This window comes from Piliocolobus tephrosceles, chromosome 5, assembly GCF_002776525.5.
Source record: "Piliocolobus tephrosceles isolate RC106 chromosome 5, ASM277652v3, whole genome shotgun sequence".
Taxonomy (NCBI): Eukaryota; Metazoa; Chordata; class Mammalia; order Primates; family Cercopithecidae; genus Piliocolobus; species Piliocolobus tephrosceles.
The window spans coordinates 164,665,675-164,680,175 of NC_045438.1; the positions used below are offsets into that span (position 1 = coordinate 164,665,675).

The following is a 14,501-nucleotide window of genomic DNA, read 5'->3' on the forward strand; positions in this document are numbered from 1 at the left end:
TCCCGTGGCCGCAGCAGCGCGGTCTCTGCGGAGGCGGCGGGGGCGCGGCCAGCCAGACCTCCTCCTTTCCAGGGCGGCCCGCGGCGCCCGTTCCGCGGGAGGCGGGAGGGAGGCGGACGCGGCCTGGCCTCGACGTCGACTACCGCGCCGCCCGCGATGGGAAGCGCCTTATAAAGCCGCGCCCGGCCGGCCCGAGCCACTCGCCGCCGCGCCGCCCCGAACGCGGGCCGCACGCAGCCTCCGGGAGTGCCGGGCCGACCCGGGACCACCCCGGCCCGGACGCACCGCGGACGACTCCTGCCCCGGACGCGCCCCGGACGACCCCGGCCACGGACGTACCCGGGACGACCCCGGCCTGCGCGCGCCTCCTGCGGCCGGGCGGGCGGCGGGGCCGCGGCGCCCTTGGAGGGGGCATGCGTGCGACATGGCCTCGGCGGTGTTTGAGGGCACGTCGCTCGTGAACATGTTCGTGCGTGGCTGCTGGGTGAACGGCATCCGCAGGCTCATCGTCAGCCGGCGCGGCGACGAGGAGGAGTTCTTCGAGATCCGCACGGAGTGGTCGGACCGCAGCGTGCTCTACCTGCATCGCAGCCTCGCGGACCTGGGTCGCCTGTGGCAGCGCCTACGCGACGCCTTCCCCGAGGACCGGTCCGAGCTGGCGCGGGGGCCGCTGCGGCAAGGTGCGGGGCCGGGGACGCGGGAGGCGCGCGGGGCCGAGGCTACCCTGAAGTGCACGAAGGAGGCGGGGAGAAACTTCAACCGAGACTGCGACTTCTCCCTCCTGCCCACCTGGACAGGGCACACTCGGACCCCGCGCCCGCACACGAGGGGTGCCCGGGCGGCGGGGTTAGGGGGACGGGGAGCCGGCCTGCCCAGCCTGGGGGCGCCCCCGGCGGAGGAGCCAAATGGGGCGGGAAAGGGGCCGAGGCCGGCAGGGCGGGCTCCGCACTGTCCCCGAGGACGAGTCACTTCGGAGGAGGGCGGGGGCGCCAGGGGCTGAGCGGCTCACAGGGTCAGCCCGGCCCTAGCCCCTGCCCGGTAGGTACCTCCCGAGGCCGGCGGGCGGGCGCACTGGGAAAGCGTCTGGGAGCAGTTCACTGCAGGGTCCCAGCCGGGGGTCGCGTCGGGTGTGGCCGCCGCCCCTGAGTCCTCCCCGCGGAGGGCGCGCCCCTGGTCTTCGAGCGCGAGGTGCCACGCAGCCCTTCCGTCCCTCCTCGGAGGGGCCGCCCCGCCCACGGCCGCCGCGGACAGCCAGGGCCCCCCCCGCACCCCCGCCAGGGCTGGTCCCCATTCGAGTTTGATCAGCTGCGCCGCCTCCACCCCCGCCTTGTGACCGTCCTGGCTCGCGGGAATTCTTGTTTCCAGAAACCGCGGTGGCTTCCCTTTTCCTACGGCTCTGCCCGAGCTTTCTTTTGGAGGCCAAGCTGAGGGGGTGGAAGCGGGGAGGACGCTAGAGAGAGGGGCTGGAGTTGAGACGGGAAGAATGCGGGGTGGAGGGAGCAGGCCGGGGAGAGGGGCCGCCTGGGAGGGCCAGGAGAGTAGAAGGGGCGGGAAGACTGGAGGACTTCCGAGCAGCCCCCCGCCCCCCGCCGGACATGTGTGACCACCTGTAGCTCGGAGCATTGGGACAGTGGCCCAGCAGCCGTCCTTCAATCCTTCTCCAAGCGGAGACCTCCTGAAAGCCTGGGGCCCACTTACTGCAGCAGACGGTGGCCCGTCCGAGTCTCCCCAGCCTGCTGTCTGGCTGCGGACTTGAGATACCCTCTGCTTTGCCCTGGCGATGGCCCCAACCCCAGTGTGTGAATTACGTGGATAACTAGCCCGGTTCTCATGACACATCCTTTGGAAGGGCTCCCACAGCCAGCCAGTTGGGGCCCTGAGCGAGAAGGCCCGTCTTTCAGGCTTCCCTCCGCTCCCCAGAGCCTCGCATTTATAGCTGTTCTCCAGACAGTTGGGTGTTATTTCAAGCATCGAAGCAGTTTTCTTTGGATTTGCTGTTTGTTACGATATTTTAAATTTAACAAACGAATGCCCAAATCAGGAAAGCATCGTGAAGGAACAGCGGGTTATTCAATGACCTTTCTTGGAACGAGGCTTGAACACACTGGAGTCCTTGAGCCTCACTGTGGTCAGGCGTCTGAGCTCCGTGACCCCAGGCAGGCTGGTTGCAGCGGGCTCCCCGTGGGGCTCCCCACCTGTAACTCGGTACCTGTGGCCTCTGACGTTGGTGAGGACTGAAAGGCATGGTAGAGGGTCTAACGAGAGCGGGTTCTCCGTAAATGCCAGTTGTCATCGTTACCATCGCAGCAGCCGCTTCTGGCAGGGGTTGGGCCAGCCGGTGGAAAGAGGGTGTGGTTTGGCATCCACGCGGGTGGAAATAGCTCACCTGCAGCAGGAGGGAGGGGCGTGTGAGGAGCTCCACTTGCCCTGCACACACCCTGACTCCGCCTCTTTTGCTCTCACCTGAGTTGTGCTGGGTCCGTTACGCGGTCACAAGGTGTGTGGACACGCAAGAGTGTCTCCAAAGAGTGAAGAAAGGTTAAAGACGCGAGAGATTACCGTGGAGAAAAGACTCAGAAGGGATACGATAGCTACTTCCAAGTACCTCAAGGGGAACACAAATCAGAAATAGGGGTCAGAGTGATGGTGGCAGGGCTGGTGGGTGGTGAGTGTGAGGCCCAGCGGCTGGGTGTAAAGGACATTCTAACGGCACACCATGGAACTGCTGGAGCTGCTGTCTCTGCTGGGGACAGTCTGGCACCCCCTGGAGAGGGTGAAGAGGGGAGCCTGGGACCAGAGCCGGGACCATAAGCCCTGCCTCCATTCTAGTCCTGGGTTTTCTGAGGGACAGTTCGCCGGTCCCTGCCCGGCACACGCAGGTTTTGTTGTGCAGCGCCAGGGAAGTCCTTTCCCTTTCTTTGATCCTTTTAAGTCCAGGGAAATTGTTTACCAAGTAAAATATACCCCAGTAATGTAAAATCAGATTGCACCTTATTTCCATGCAGATTTATTATTTGTGTAAAAAGACTGTCTGGATATACGAACTATCAACACAAAGGCAGCCAGGTGTGTGTGCTCTGCTGCGCTGCAGTGCCAGCTTTTCTCTGCGTAATTCCCTATCAGATTCCCCAGTTTACATGCATTGAACTGTTTCTGGGGTGAGTCAGATTTGCATTCTCTAGTTCCATTTACGAGATTTGTGAGGAAATCTGGATTTCTGAGCTTCTGTTGGCAGTGGGCTGGTGACTCTTGGAAGTGTCTGACTGCACACCCCTGGAGGGTGTGGGAGCCTTGGCCCCGCTTGCAGCTTTGAATCTGCTAGCAATTAAAGGGATGCTGAGCCCTTTTCTTCGTCCCTTGACTATTGCAGTGGGGGTGAATGTGCTTTTTCTCTCTCTGCACACACACTGTGGAGTGGTGCTTGGAGGCCATCCCGGGGCCTTGTATGTGTCACAGTGCCACATCTGCAGGGATATGTCAACCCTGCCTGGGGTGGAGGCGAAGTGCTCACTAGCGCACTCTCCTGGCCTTCTGTTTGGGTGAGGTCGGACCAGGCTGGCCTCAGGACTTGCCCAGCTTCGGTCCTCCAGCCCCTTTCCTCGCACTCCCGCTCTCCCACCCGACCTTCTTCTCCATCTGGATTGGATATGCCCCCTCTCCCTTTCTTGTCCCCCGGCCCTAGGGGAGGGAGCTAGCTTTTTCCTGGGGATATTGTCGCTGGGTTACCGAGGTGTTCCGTTCTTGTGTTTTCCGGTGGGCCGTCTTTCATTTAAATCCCCTCTGTGCGATACCTAACGTGGTTCAGGGTTACCCTTTATTTACGTCTCTCACACCTAGGAAGGTTTACGCTTTAAAACATGAGCATGTTGAATTTCCTTATTGGCAGTTTGAGGCTCCTGGACTTTTTTGATCATTGTTTCTATAGTTTCAGGCTTTGTGATGTCTGAGTCAACCAGGTCGCCACTGCAGCAGCAGGTTGTGTTTCTGCGTAGTCAGGTGATCTTTGATGCTTAGTGGCGGTACAATCAACATTTTGGTTTTACATTTATTCCATCAAATATCTGCATAGTGCCTACCACATGTATAGGTGATGGTGGCACAACAGTGAACAAGAGACCTAGAACATCCCTGTCCTCATGATTGTTATATTCTGGTTGGGAGAAATCCAATAGTAAACAAGATAAACAAGTAACAAAATATATTAGATAGTGATACATGTTCAAAAGAAAAAATAAGTAAGCAAAGAAAGGGGCTCCGACTTGCAGGAGCAGGGGAGGGGTTTTGCATTTAGACAGGGTGATCAAGGACAAGTGACCTTTGAATAGAGAACTGAAAGAAAGTGGGGATCAAGCCATTGGGTGCCTGGAGAAGTCGGTTCTAGGCAGTGGAAGAGCAGGTGCAAAGGCCCTGAGGCCGGCGTGTGCCTGGTAGGTTTGAGGTATGAGGAGGTGTAGTGGCTGGTGTGGAGAGTGTTGGTCAGGAAGGGAGAGAGGCAGGTCATGGTCACATTTGGGCTCTTATTCAGAGAGCGCTCTGAGCAGAGAAGTGATTTGGCCTCACTCAAACTCGGGCTGCTGTCCTGAGAAAGAGTGGGGGAGGCAGGGAGGCAGGTGCTGGGGCGTGGTGCAGCGGAACAGGTGGGAGAAGTGAGCAAACGCTGATTTGTGTTGAGGGGGAGTCACGGGGCATTGCAAGGCCAGACGTGGGGTGCAGAGGAGTGTGCGGATGACCCCAGAGTGTTCAGCCTGAGGTGCTGGACTGGCAAGATTGCCATTTGCTGCCATGGGGGAGTCGGCAGGAGGAAGTGGCATGGGGGAGGAGGTGGCTCAGGAGGGCAGCTCGGGAGGCGGCATTTTCGCATTTTCTTTTAGTAAGGACACGATCACGAGCCCACGAGCCCATGCGGTGCTCATGTACCTGCCTGTGCTCACCTTCATCACCAAAGACGTTCATCTTCCCTGCGTGCTAGGAGACTGTCTTCTTAGACTTGAGATCCGAGTACCAGGGGACTGGCATCTGGAACATTACCAGAAAAGGGCTGGACACAGATGCGACCACCAGACTCCCACAACCCTGACAGCTCTAGGAAGATGCGTGCTTTGATCCCATGGCCTGAACCTGCTCATGCTGTTCTTAGGTAGACAGTGAGGGGAGAAGCCCTGTGTTACCCTGAAAGATAAGGGAGAATCCCACCCGATGGCCAACTGCAAAGCCACAGAGTTTACTTTCTTAGTGACAGTGGCTAAAAAATGATCATGGGCCACACCCGTCCCGGGCAGCAGAGCAGGGTCACAGAGGCACCATCTCTGCCCCACCCAGTGGACCCTTGCAAGTGGGGTGCTGGGTGGGCCTGCCCTTTGCCTTCAACCACAGCTCCACCCAATGCAGAATTCACCTGCGCCACTCTGCCCCACCCAGAGGGACAGTTTCACTTCTCAGGGGACTTGGATCTTCTTTTATGACTCACAGACCTATTTTTGACTCTCTTGACCTGACTGAGTCACCCTGCACTGGGGGTGCCCTGCCAGGACTCCTGTGGGGCCACCCACATTCATGCAGCCTCCTCTTCCTCTTTCTTCCTTCTGCTTTGCTTTTCTTTCCCAAGCCCAAACCCCGCCGCCCGCTCTGCTTCCCCTGTCCTGCTGTACCTGGGATCCTCTTTTCCATAAATGGCCACTGGGCTGCGTTTGGTTTGCTGCCCCCGACAGATCTCAGACTGAGCCCCTGGGCCCCAGGTGACACCTGAGATCACTTCCCAGCTGGAGACTGGACAGTTCCACAGACAGACCTGCTTCCAGGGCTACTGCCTTTCACGGTGGCGGTTGGCACTGAAAAGCTGCAGCCTTCTCACAGAACAGGCCAGGGACTCAGCTCAGGAGCACCTTGATGTGAGCTCCCTGCTTGGTGGCGAGAGGTGCTGAGCGTACACCACGTGTGGTGACATTCTTCTGCAGACAGACACCTTTAGCCGTGCCCCCTCTTACCCCGTCCCACAGGGAGTGGGGACATGAGACAGACCACGTAGCTCTTTTACCAACTTACACCTGCAAGGGTTTCTTCCCATTTTTAGGAAACTTTGCTGATGTGCAACGTAGACTCAGCAGAAAACACATGGTGGATAGGGGATGCAGAGGGGGAGGGAAGAGCTTGCAGTTCAGACTTTGACAGGTGGCAGCTCTCAGTCTCATCATAGAAGATCAAGGCCCTGCCAGATTGCTGGATCACCCACCCGAGACACAGCTGGGTCATGGTAGGAGGGGTCAGCCACCTGGGACACTGCTCAATTACAGTGAGAAGGGTCAGGCTCGGGGATCCCCCCACCTGGGAACATGGCCAGGCCTTAATAGGAGAGGTCAGGCTCAGGCTGAAAGCACTGCTTTAGACCCAGACAGGTGGGGTTAGGGGATTGGATGCTGGCTTTGCCACCTGCATGTCACTCCAGGCAAGTGGCTCGGTTCCTCAAGCCTCAGGTGCACTGCTGATGCTATAGCAGTAATAATATCTGCATGCAGGCTGGTTGTGAGTACCGAAAGCAGTAGTATCTGTAGAGTGCCCAGCACCAAGCCGGACACATACGAGCTGCTGGCTTTGGGACCCTCTGCTCTTTGCCCCCGGCACTTGCTGTGTCCCGTTGATGACAGTGGTCTGCGGGAGAGTGCTGGAGGCTGGCTCCTGAGAGTAGCGGCCCGCTCATGTGCCCGCCCTCTTCTGGGTGTGGCCCCCCATCCCCTCTGGGAGAATACCCCTGCCCTGGCTAAAGAGAGAGCCCACAAAGCGGAGGTCACCACCGAACCTCAGTGGGATCCCTACAGACTGGGCCTGTGGCCTTGCTGGTCCAGAAACTAGAATTGGTGCTGGGTGTGGGCTAAGCTTGGATTGCCTAAGAAAGATCCTAAGATCTAGGCTTGATCCTAGGAAAGAATTGCTGGTCGTGGTGGCTCATGCCTATAATCCCAGCACTTTGGGAGGCCGAGGCGGGTAGATCACTTGAGGTCAGGAATTTGAGACCAGCCTGGCCAACATGGTGATACCCCGTTTCTACTAAAGATAGAAAAATTAGCCAGGCATGGTAGCATGCATGCCTGTAGTCCCAGCTACTCAGGAGGCTGACGCAGGAGAATCGCTTGAACCCTGGAAGCGGAGGTTGCAGTGAGCTGAGATCGCACCGCTGCACTCCAGCCTGGGCAACAAGAGCGAGACTTTGTCTCAAAAAAGTAAAATAAAATAAATAAATAAATAAAAATAAATAAGAATTGCCAAGTGCACAGAGTTCTTGTGGCCAGAACCTCTGTGGGAAGCCGTTGCCACCTTGCCCCTCGTGGGCAAACCCTTGCACAGGATTCGTGAGACCCTGCTTGTCCTTTTCTGGGCTCAGCCCTCCCCACCCCTGCCCTTCACCTTCCCCATCTCACTCCCTCTTTCCACAACCCCTTTCACCCTTACATCTGCTCACCCTTCAGGTCGCCTCCTGCCCCTGCTGTGCATCCTCCTAGCACCCGGATTTGCCAGGTAGGGGACACTTTGTGGTCTGTGTTTGCCTCCTGTTGGCTCTCCTGGCTAGCATGACGTGCTGGGAGGCCGGGATCCCGTCTCGTAAGCCATGGTATCCCCAGCCTGGTGGAAGAGGAGCCGTGGGTGCTTTGGGAAGAGCGAACGAAGTGCTTCCTGCCTGCCTGAGTGGGCTGCCCCCGCTGGGTACCTGTGATGCTTCAGGATGGACTGGCTGAGCGGATGGCTGTTGGAGAATGTTGAGTCTAAAATTTAGGAAGGGGATTTGGCTTTTGGTGGGGAGAATAATGAAAAGGCCTAGAGAAGGCAGGATTATGGGAAGAGCAGAGCAGAGCTCAGTAAGGTTAAGTCGAGCACTTGTTTCCCATTCACTCTAGGAGTCACCTCGAGGGTACAGGAGGCAGCTGCTGCCGCAGAGGGAGGGAGGCTTCCCCCAGCCCCCAGCTTCGGTCCTCCGGGTGTTCTGTTTTTCCTCAGCCACTTCCGTCTCTTCCTCCTGCGTTCTCAGCTCAGCTTTTCACTCCTGCAAAGATGTGGAGGAGAGGTGACTGTGGACCAGCCGCTGGGCGCCCCGGTGCATCGCAGGGTGGAGGTGCGCGGGAGGCCTCTGTCCTTATGTCCACACAGCTGCGAGCTCGCTCTCCTCGTACAGTTACACCGGATGACACTGCGCAGGTGGAAGCGCGTGAGTCTCCGATAGTGAAGAGCAGCCTCAGGTTCCCAGGCAGTTGGAACTTCCTTGGGATGCTTAGTTATGCCTCGAATAACCAGCTCGTCAGTTCTTAGCTCGCTGCTTCTTCAGTATTGACTGCCTATTTAGAAAACAGGTACTTAGGAAGTTGTAAAGGTTTTCCTAAAACATTTTAGATATTTAGTTTCCAAAATGTGTATTACACTCAGCCTTTAAAGAATGTGTCTCCTGTGCAGCACGCAAGATGAGGCTGCGTTCCCCCTTCACCTCTGCATCTGTGTAGTGTGCTGATGGGCACATTTGTTAAATGGAAAGGAAACAATATAAATGTAATTTATGGTTTGACTCAGTTTGAAAGTTCCCTTTGCAGAGCATCTCCCCGGGGCTGTCTCTTGTGTGCGTGTGGGAGCGTGTCCTCTGAATGCTCAGAGAGGCTTGTTCTTTGGGTAGTGGACGCTCTTTAGTGCTCGACCTCCCCGCGCACCCGAGCAGCATCCTGCCTTTAGTTTCAGAATTGCAGCCGCAGGAAGCTCTCCCGCCAGAGTCAGATGGCCAAGGTCCTCCCTGGAGGAAGCTGGGTCAGTGACCACAAGTGTTGAGCCCGAAGCCTCCACTTCCCAAAAAAGTGGGACTCTGGACCCAGGTTTCTGCGATTCGGAAGCCGCGTTTGTTGATGTTGGCTCTCACTGTGAGATGTTTGTGCTGACTCCAGCGCCGTCCGTTCTGAGTCCAAGAACAAATCAGGTGTTTGTGTTTGCACAAAGCAGCTAATCCCCAAATTGACAGACACAACGCTGTGTTTCCAACTTTCGAGGCCAAACTCCTTTAGGAAGAAAAGTGACGCTGGCAGCCACCTGCTGATACTTAGCCCCCACATGTGTGTCCAGGTGGCCCACTTACTGTGTTACCAATTTTTTGGTTTCAAATTCTTAATTGTTTGGCTACATCTGGATGAAATTCTGATGTCACAAATTGTGTAGGATGAAATTTTAAAAGTTGAGGTTGTATTCGTGATTCTTTGTTAGAAATTAGAATAGTTTCCCGGGCTGTGAGCCCTGAGGCGAACTTCCTTAAGCGTGCATTGCAGTGAAGGCCATCCTGGTTTTTCCGCAGAGTGCGCGTGCCCCCTGCTGGCCAGTCCTGAAAGAGCCGAATCAAGAGGCTCTGCTTCCGTTTTAAGGCTCACTTGGGAGAATAGGCAACCCTCTTAACCTGCCTGCGGTGTTCATCCGTGCGATCTCAGACAGCAAAGCTAAGTCGGACAGGAACCCCACAGAATTGTCAAGCCATCAACAATATTTGGAATATAAAAACCAAAAGTTTTAGATGATCTTAAGTTACTGTATTAAGTGCAGTTTTGAAAACCAGTTTTCAAATCGTTGCTTATGGTAAACAGGTGACAACATTTGGAGAAGTTCCACTTGCCGTTGGAAGCCAAAGCCCTTGAGTAACAAAGGAAGAGTACAACACGTAGGATGGAAAGAAGCGTAGGTGCACACAATAGTTTGCTTTGTGGGAAGCAGTACTTCTTAAACGCACAGTTCGTCTCATCTGTCCCTGGAGAATAAGGCAGTGTCTTTCAACGTGGATTCTGCTCAGAGCTTTTTCTTTATACATTTGAGTGTTTGTAGTTTGGCGTGCTGGCAGGAGTTTGAGGTTTCCAGCTGTGAAACCAAGAAAGCTTAGTGAGTATGAAACAATCAGGAATTGCAAGATGAAGATTTGTTTCATTTTTGCACTGGACAGTTGTACAGTTTCTTTTAAAAAAAGTGTTTTCCTTCCACATTAAATACACCCATCCGTTTGGTGTATTTAAAACATTTTAAAAACAATGGAAGGGGAGTTGGGAAATGGGAGCCGTGGCGTTTTAAGAAGGCCAGGCTGTCTGTGGTCTCTTGCCGGTGCCACGTCTTGACTGGGGGCGGGGAGGCCTTTGCTGCTCAAGGCGCCCCGCTCTGCATTCTTGTTGCTGTGCTCTGGAGCTCTGGTGGCAGCAGCCGGAGCAGCGGCAGCCCAGCTGTGCTGCTGTCAATCAGGTGGGTTTCAGTAAGTGCAGCAGAATTCGCCACTTCTTGAATCAGCTGCGGCCCCTCCTGGGGAAAGGACCAGTGTTGTCATTCAGGTGAACTGTCTCCGTGGAGAAAGGACCACAGTGTGCTGAGAAAGGCGATCCACATTGCCAGCTTGGTTGCCACCAGGAGCTGGATGGGGAATTAAATAATGGATGTGCCCCTAACTAAAAGCCTAGAGCTTAAAAAATAAGCAGCCGTCATTTCTGTGCTTGTAGGGAGGGATTCCAGCTCTTCACTTTCCCCATCTAAATGTTATCAGGCTCCTTTTGTTTGGTTGTTAAGCATGTTTACATACCCAAGGAACACAACTTGACTTCCATTCAGAAACATAAAAACAGGTGAAGGGAAGTAATGTGGTTCTGCACATTTCCACACATAAAATCAAACCGGCGTGGCTCAGCAGTTTTAGTGCCACTTGGCCCTCGAGACTCTCCTTCGAGGCTGGTGACCGAAGAGCCTGCTGTTGGTGGGTTCTGCCTGGGGTCAGGCTGAAGACTGAGACTGGGGGCTGCCCCAGGGCAGCGGGAGCACACACAGAAGACTGACGAACACCCGTCCACTTCTGTCTCATCTGGTGCAAGTGTATTCTGCCAGCACAGCCAACGAACATCGCATCCCTTGCGTGGGCCAGGCACTGTGGTGGTTGCTGGTCACAGGGAGATGAGCCTGAGGTACCTCCTGCCCTATGGCTCCCACTAGTCTCTGGGGAGACCCCCAGGTGAAGGCACAGTCATTGCAGAGGAGCAAGAGGCTGTAGAAGGTGGGACGGACCTTCTGAGCCCACAGGCAGGACCCAGTCCCATCGTCACAGAGCAGGTGGCTTTTGCCTAAGTGGGCTTTGCCCCATCGTGAGCCTGGAGGTGGAGGAGGCTGGTGGACAGCTCACCCAGAGGCTGTTGGGCAGCGAGGGCCTGTTTCTCGGGATTGGCTTGAGGGTGTGTTTCACAGGGCACAGAGCTGCTGAGGTAGGTGGGCTAGGATCAGGTCATGAAGGGTCTGCATGCCCAGCTGAAATCCTAACATAGTTTCCAGAGGCCTGACCAGGTACACTTGCCGTTCTGTAGTTCAATCTGGAAGATGGGTCATAAAGAAGATAGCGTAGGCAGGTAAAATACTGGACCCAAAGTTAAGTTTGAATGTCAAATAAACAGCAAATATGTTTTTAGTGTAAGTCTGTCCCTGCTATTGCATTATCCATTGTTTATCTGAAATTCATATTGAATTAGGCATCATGTGTCTTATTTGCTAAGTTTGGCCATACTAAAAGGAGATCAGTGTACCGCAGAATATATTTGTCTCCCTAATGTTACCCTTGGAGGTTATGAACCCAACCAAGAGCTGCACATGAATTAAATCAAAGATGTAGCCAAAGATATGTCAGCAGAGCACAGATACAAGCATTATAAACCTCTGTAATACCTGTAAATGGTTGGATCATGCTTGCTGTCCTATGAAATGGGTATACATATGCTGGATACATTGACTATGCAAGAAGTCAGTCTTGTAAACTGAATACAACTACTGTGTCATTCATTTGATCAACAGAAAACTAGTATTGTAGCTGCAATAAAGTTGAAATATAACAGTAGTTTTACTTGTCTTAGAATAAAGAAGCACTTCATGCGAATGAGTTATATAATTGTCTTCTCTTTAAAAACAACTTTTTAAGAATTTTGAACTGGCTGTCTTTTCCTTGGTACACTTCCCCTTAGCAAGCAGGGGATCAAAGCATTTTGGTTGAAAGAGTGGTGCATATATATTTCTTGTAGTATATAAATATTTGAAATTCTATGTAAATTGTGGTATATAAATATTTGAAATTCTATGCAAGGAATTCAGGGCTTGGGCTGGGGGCATCCAGAGAGTCTGGTACTTTTGTTGTTTTCTCTTTCTGTTCCTTCTCCACTCTGCTTGCCCGGGCGTGTGGGGAGCTGGGGTGAGGCTGGGGAAGACGGCAGAGGGTCGCCCAGTCCCTTCCTTTGGGCACAGGCACAGGCCACATGGACAGAGGCCCCAGGGTTTCCAGTGGCTGAGTCACAGGCCACGGACCTGCCCCTCTTGGACCCTCGTGCCCTGCACAGCTGGCCGCCTGGGCCTGTGTGGCTGAGGTCAGTGGAGGGAGCAGGATCAGACGGCCCCACTGCCAAGCAGGGATTCCAGGTGAGCCAGGCGAAGAGGCACCTGGCACATGCTTGAGGAAGTGGGGAGAAGGTTCCTGGTCTCCACTGACCCCCACTGACCCCAGTTACGGGGATGCCCCTGTGGTGCCCACTCTTTCAGAAGTGCCTTTGGCCTATGTGTGGGGAGCCCTGGTGGGAGTTTCCGTGGACTCTGTGCTCTGGGACCTCTTAATTTCGGTCAGGAAGTTTAAGAAACTATTTTTATCTCTTTTATAGACCTATTCAACGAATTGCTTAAAAACTGAACAGGCTTTTCCCCGTAAAACAAAATCAGACCAGAACTTCTGAAAAACCCAGTCTCCATGACCAGTAATACTAGGTTGGTGCAAAAGTAATTGCAGTAATCACGGTTTTTGCCATTAATAGTTCTGGGACTTAAGCCTTTGTGGTTTAATCACTGCTCACAGGCACATTTGCATCAGCCTCAGTCACACAAGTGTTACGCCAGTGTCCTTGGGCACCTACTTCCCCATCCCTGCAAAGCTGAGGGATAGAACCTGTGACGGGAAGACTTCTGCTCTGCGCTTCTCATGGGGCGATAGAAAAGCACCCACGTCTTCATGCCCCGAGCTATGGTATTTTAAAAATAAAATATTGTACTGCTTAACAGCCACTCGGGCATGTAGTGACTGTGAGAAGCACAGAGGCTCAGATTCCTGGAAAGTGGGCATGAGTCATGTCCACTTTGGTTTTCTCCAGGCAGAGATCTGACTTTTTTCCTTGTGAACGTGGCATCTAAATAACTGGTCTAAACAGGGGCTCCATTTCCAGGGGTCTGCGATCTGAGCAGCTGGGGCCAGCAGAGTGAGTCCTTCCCTGTGTCACTGGGGGTAGGCCGGTCCTGGGCCAGCACCCCTGGCTGTAGCCACCATGCAGTGGGGCCTGATTCGCCCTGGGCTGAGCTCTGGCTGTGACTGGGGTGATGATGGAGTTTGCCAGGCTGCCCCACTTGGAGGGATCTTACACCTCCCATCCCCTTTTCAGATTGACAGCACCGACTCCGGCACAGACTTAACGGATCACTGGGTAGCTGAAACATCGGATGAGGCTTAGAGCAGGACTTCCAGGATGGGGCTATAGGTGCATAAGGCTGAATGAATGTTCCCGACGTCTCATTACAGAGGACGACCCTGGCGGTTTGTGGGCACCTGTTGTGTATTGAACTGGGAAGATATTTCCTGGTGTGCTTTTCTGACTTTGAGCATTTCTGTCTCAATTCTAGGACTGGTTGCCATAAAGGAAGCCCATGACATAGAGACCAGGCTTAATGAGGTGGAGAAGCTGCTGAAGACGATCATAAGCATGCCCTGTAAAGTGAGTGCGGCCAGGACCTGGGCTGGGCAGGGAGGTGGGAGGCGCTGGCGCCTCCCAAATGGAAAAGGCGTCCGTCCCTCCAGAGAGTTGACTTGCTTGCTCCATCTCACTCAGCCGTTTTGTTCCCTCCCTGGAAGTACCAGGCGATAGGGATGGGGGTGGAGGTGTGCAGGTGTAATCAGGAGAAAGGAAGCTTTTGGGGGCTCCCGTGGCCCTGGTATTTCCTCCCTGGGGAAAGAGTGAAAATGAGGGGTGCAAGGAGGCGTGAGTAGGCGGGCGTGGGGCCTCTCTGGCTGCAGGGGGCTTTGCTTTCTGCCTCTGCTCAGAATCCCCTGTCTTGCTCAGGGGATTGTAGAACTGACATGTGGAAACCGAGCGGAATGTTGGTGTCAGCACAGTGAGGCACATGGCGCGGATTTGACCATCGGCTCCCTTTCCACGTAAGCCTGTGGGCTTCGTCGTGAGTGGTGGTTAAAAACCTGGACTTGAGCGCCAGGCAGACCTCCTTAGGTCCTGGCAGCTTCCGTTTCTTTCTGGCAAATGGGGAGAATGGACACAGCCTACAGTTGACTATAGACGGAGGGAGGCATGAGTGAAACTGGCACATCGGAGCCATGATTCCCTCCACTACCGAGGTCGCTGAGGCCTTGCCTTCCAGCTGCCTGGGTCATGAGCGCATGAGGGCTGTGCAGTGATGGCAGCCCCGCCCCTGCGGCCAGCCATGGGAGCAGCTGG

General features: G+C 54.7%; 1 protein-coding gene across 1 annotated transcript in view; it reads left to right on the top strand.

Annotated features, from left to right (window-relative positions):
• The first annotated feature begins 103 nt into the window (after positions 1–103).
• The window catches only part of PXDC1 (PX domain containing 1), a 28,308-nt gene continuing 13,910 nt past the window's right edge, over positions 104–14,501 (top strand). Inside the window, exons 1-2 of the mRNA XM_023221091.3 lie at positions 104–680; positions 13,675–13,766. Coding sequence (XP_023076859.1) covers positions 425–680; positions 13,675–13,766 — 348 coding nt within the window. The 5' untranslated portion in view covers positions 104–424. The remainder of the gene's footprint in view (positions 681–13,674; positions 13,767–14,501) is intronic.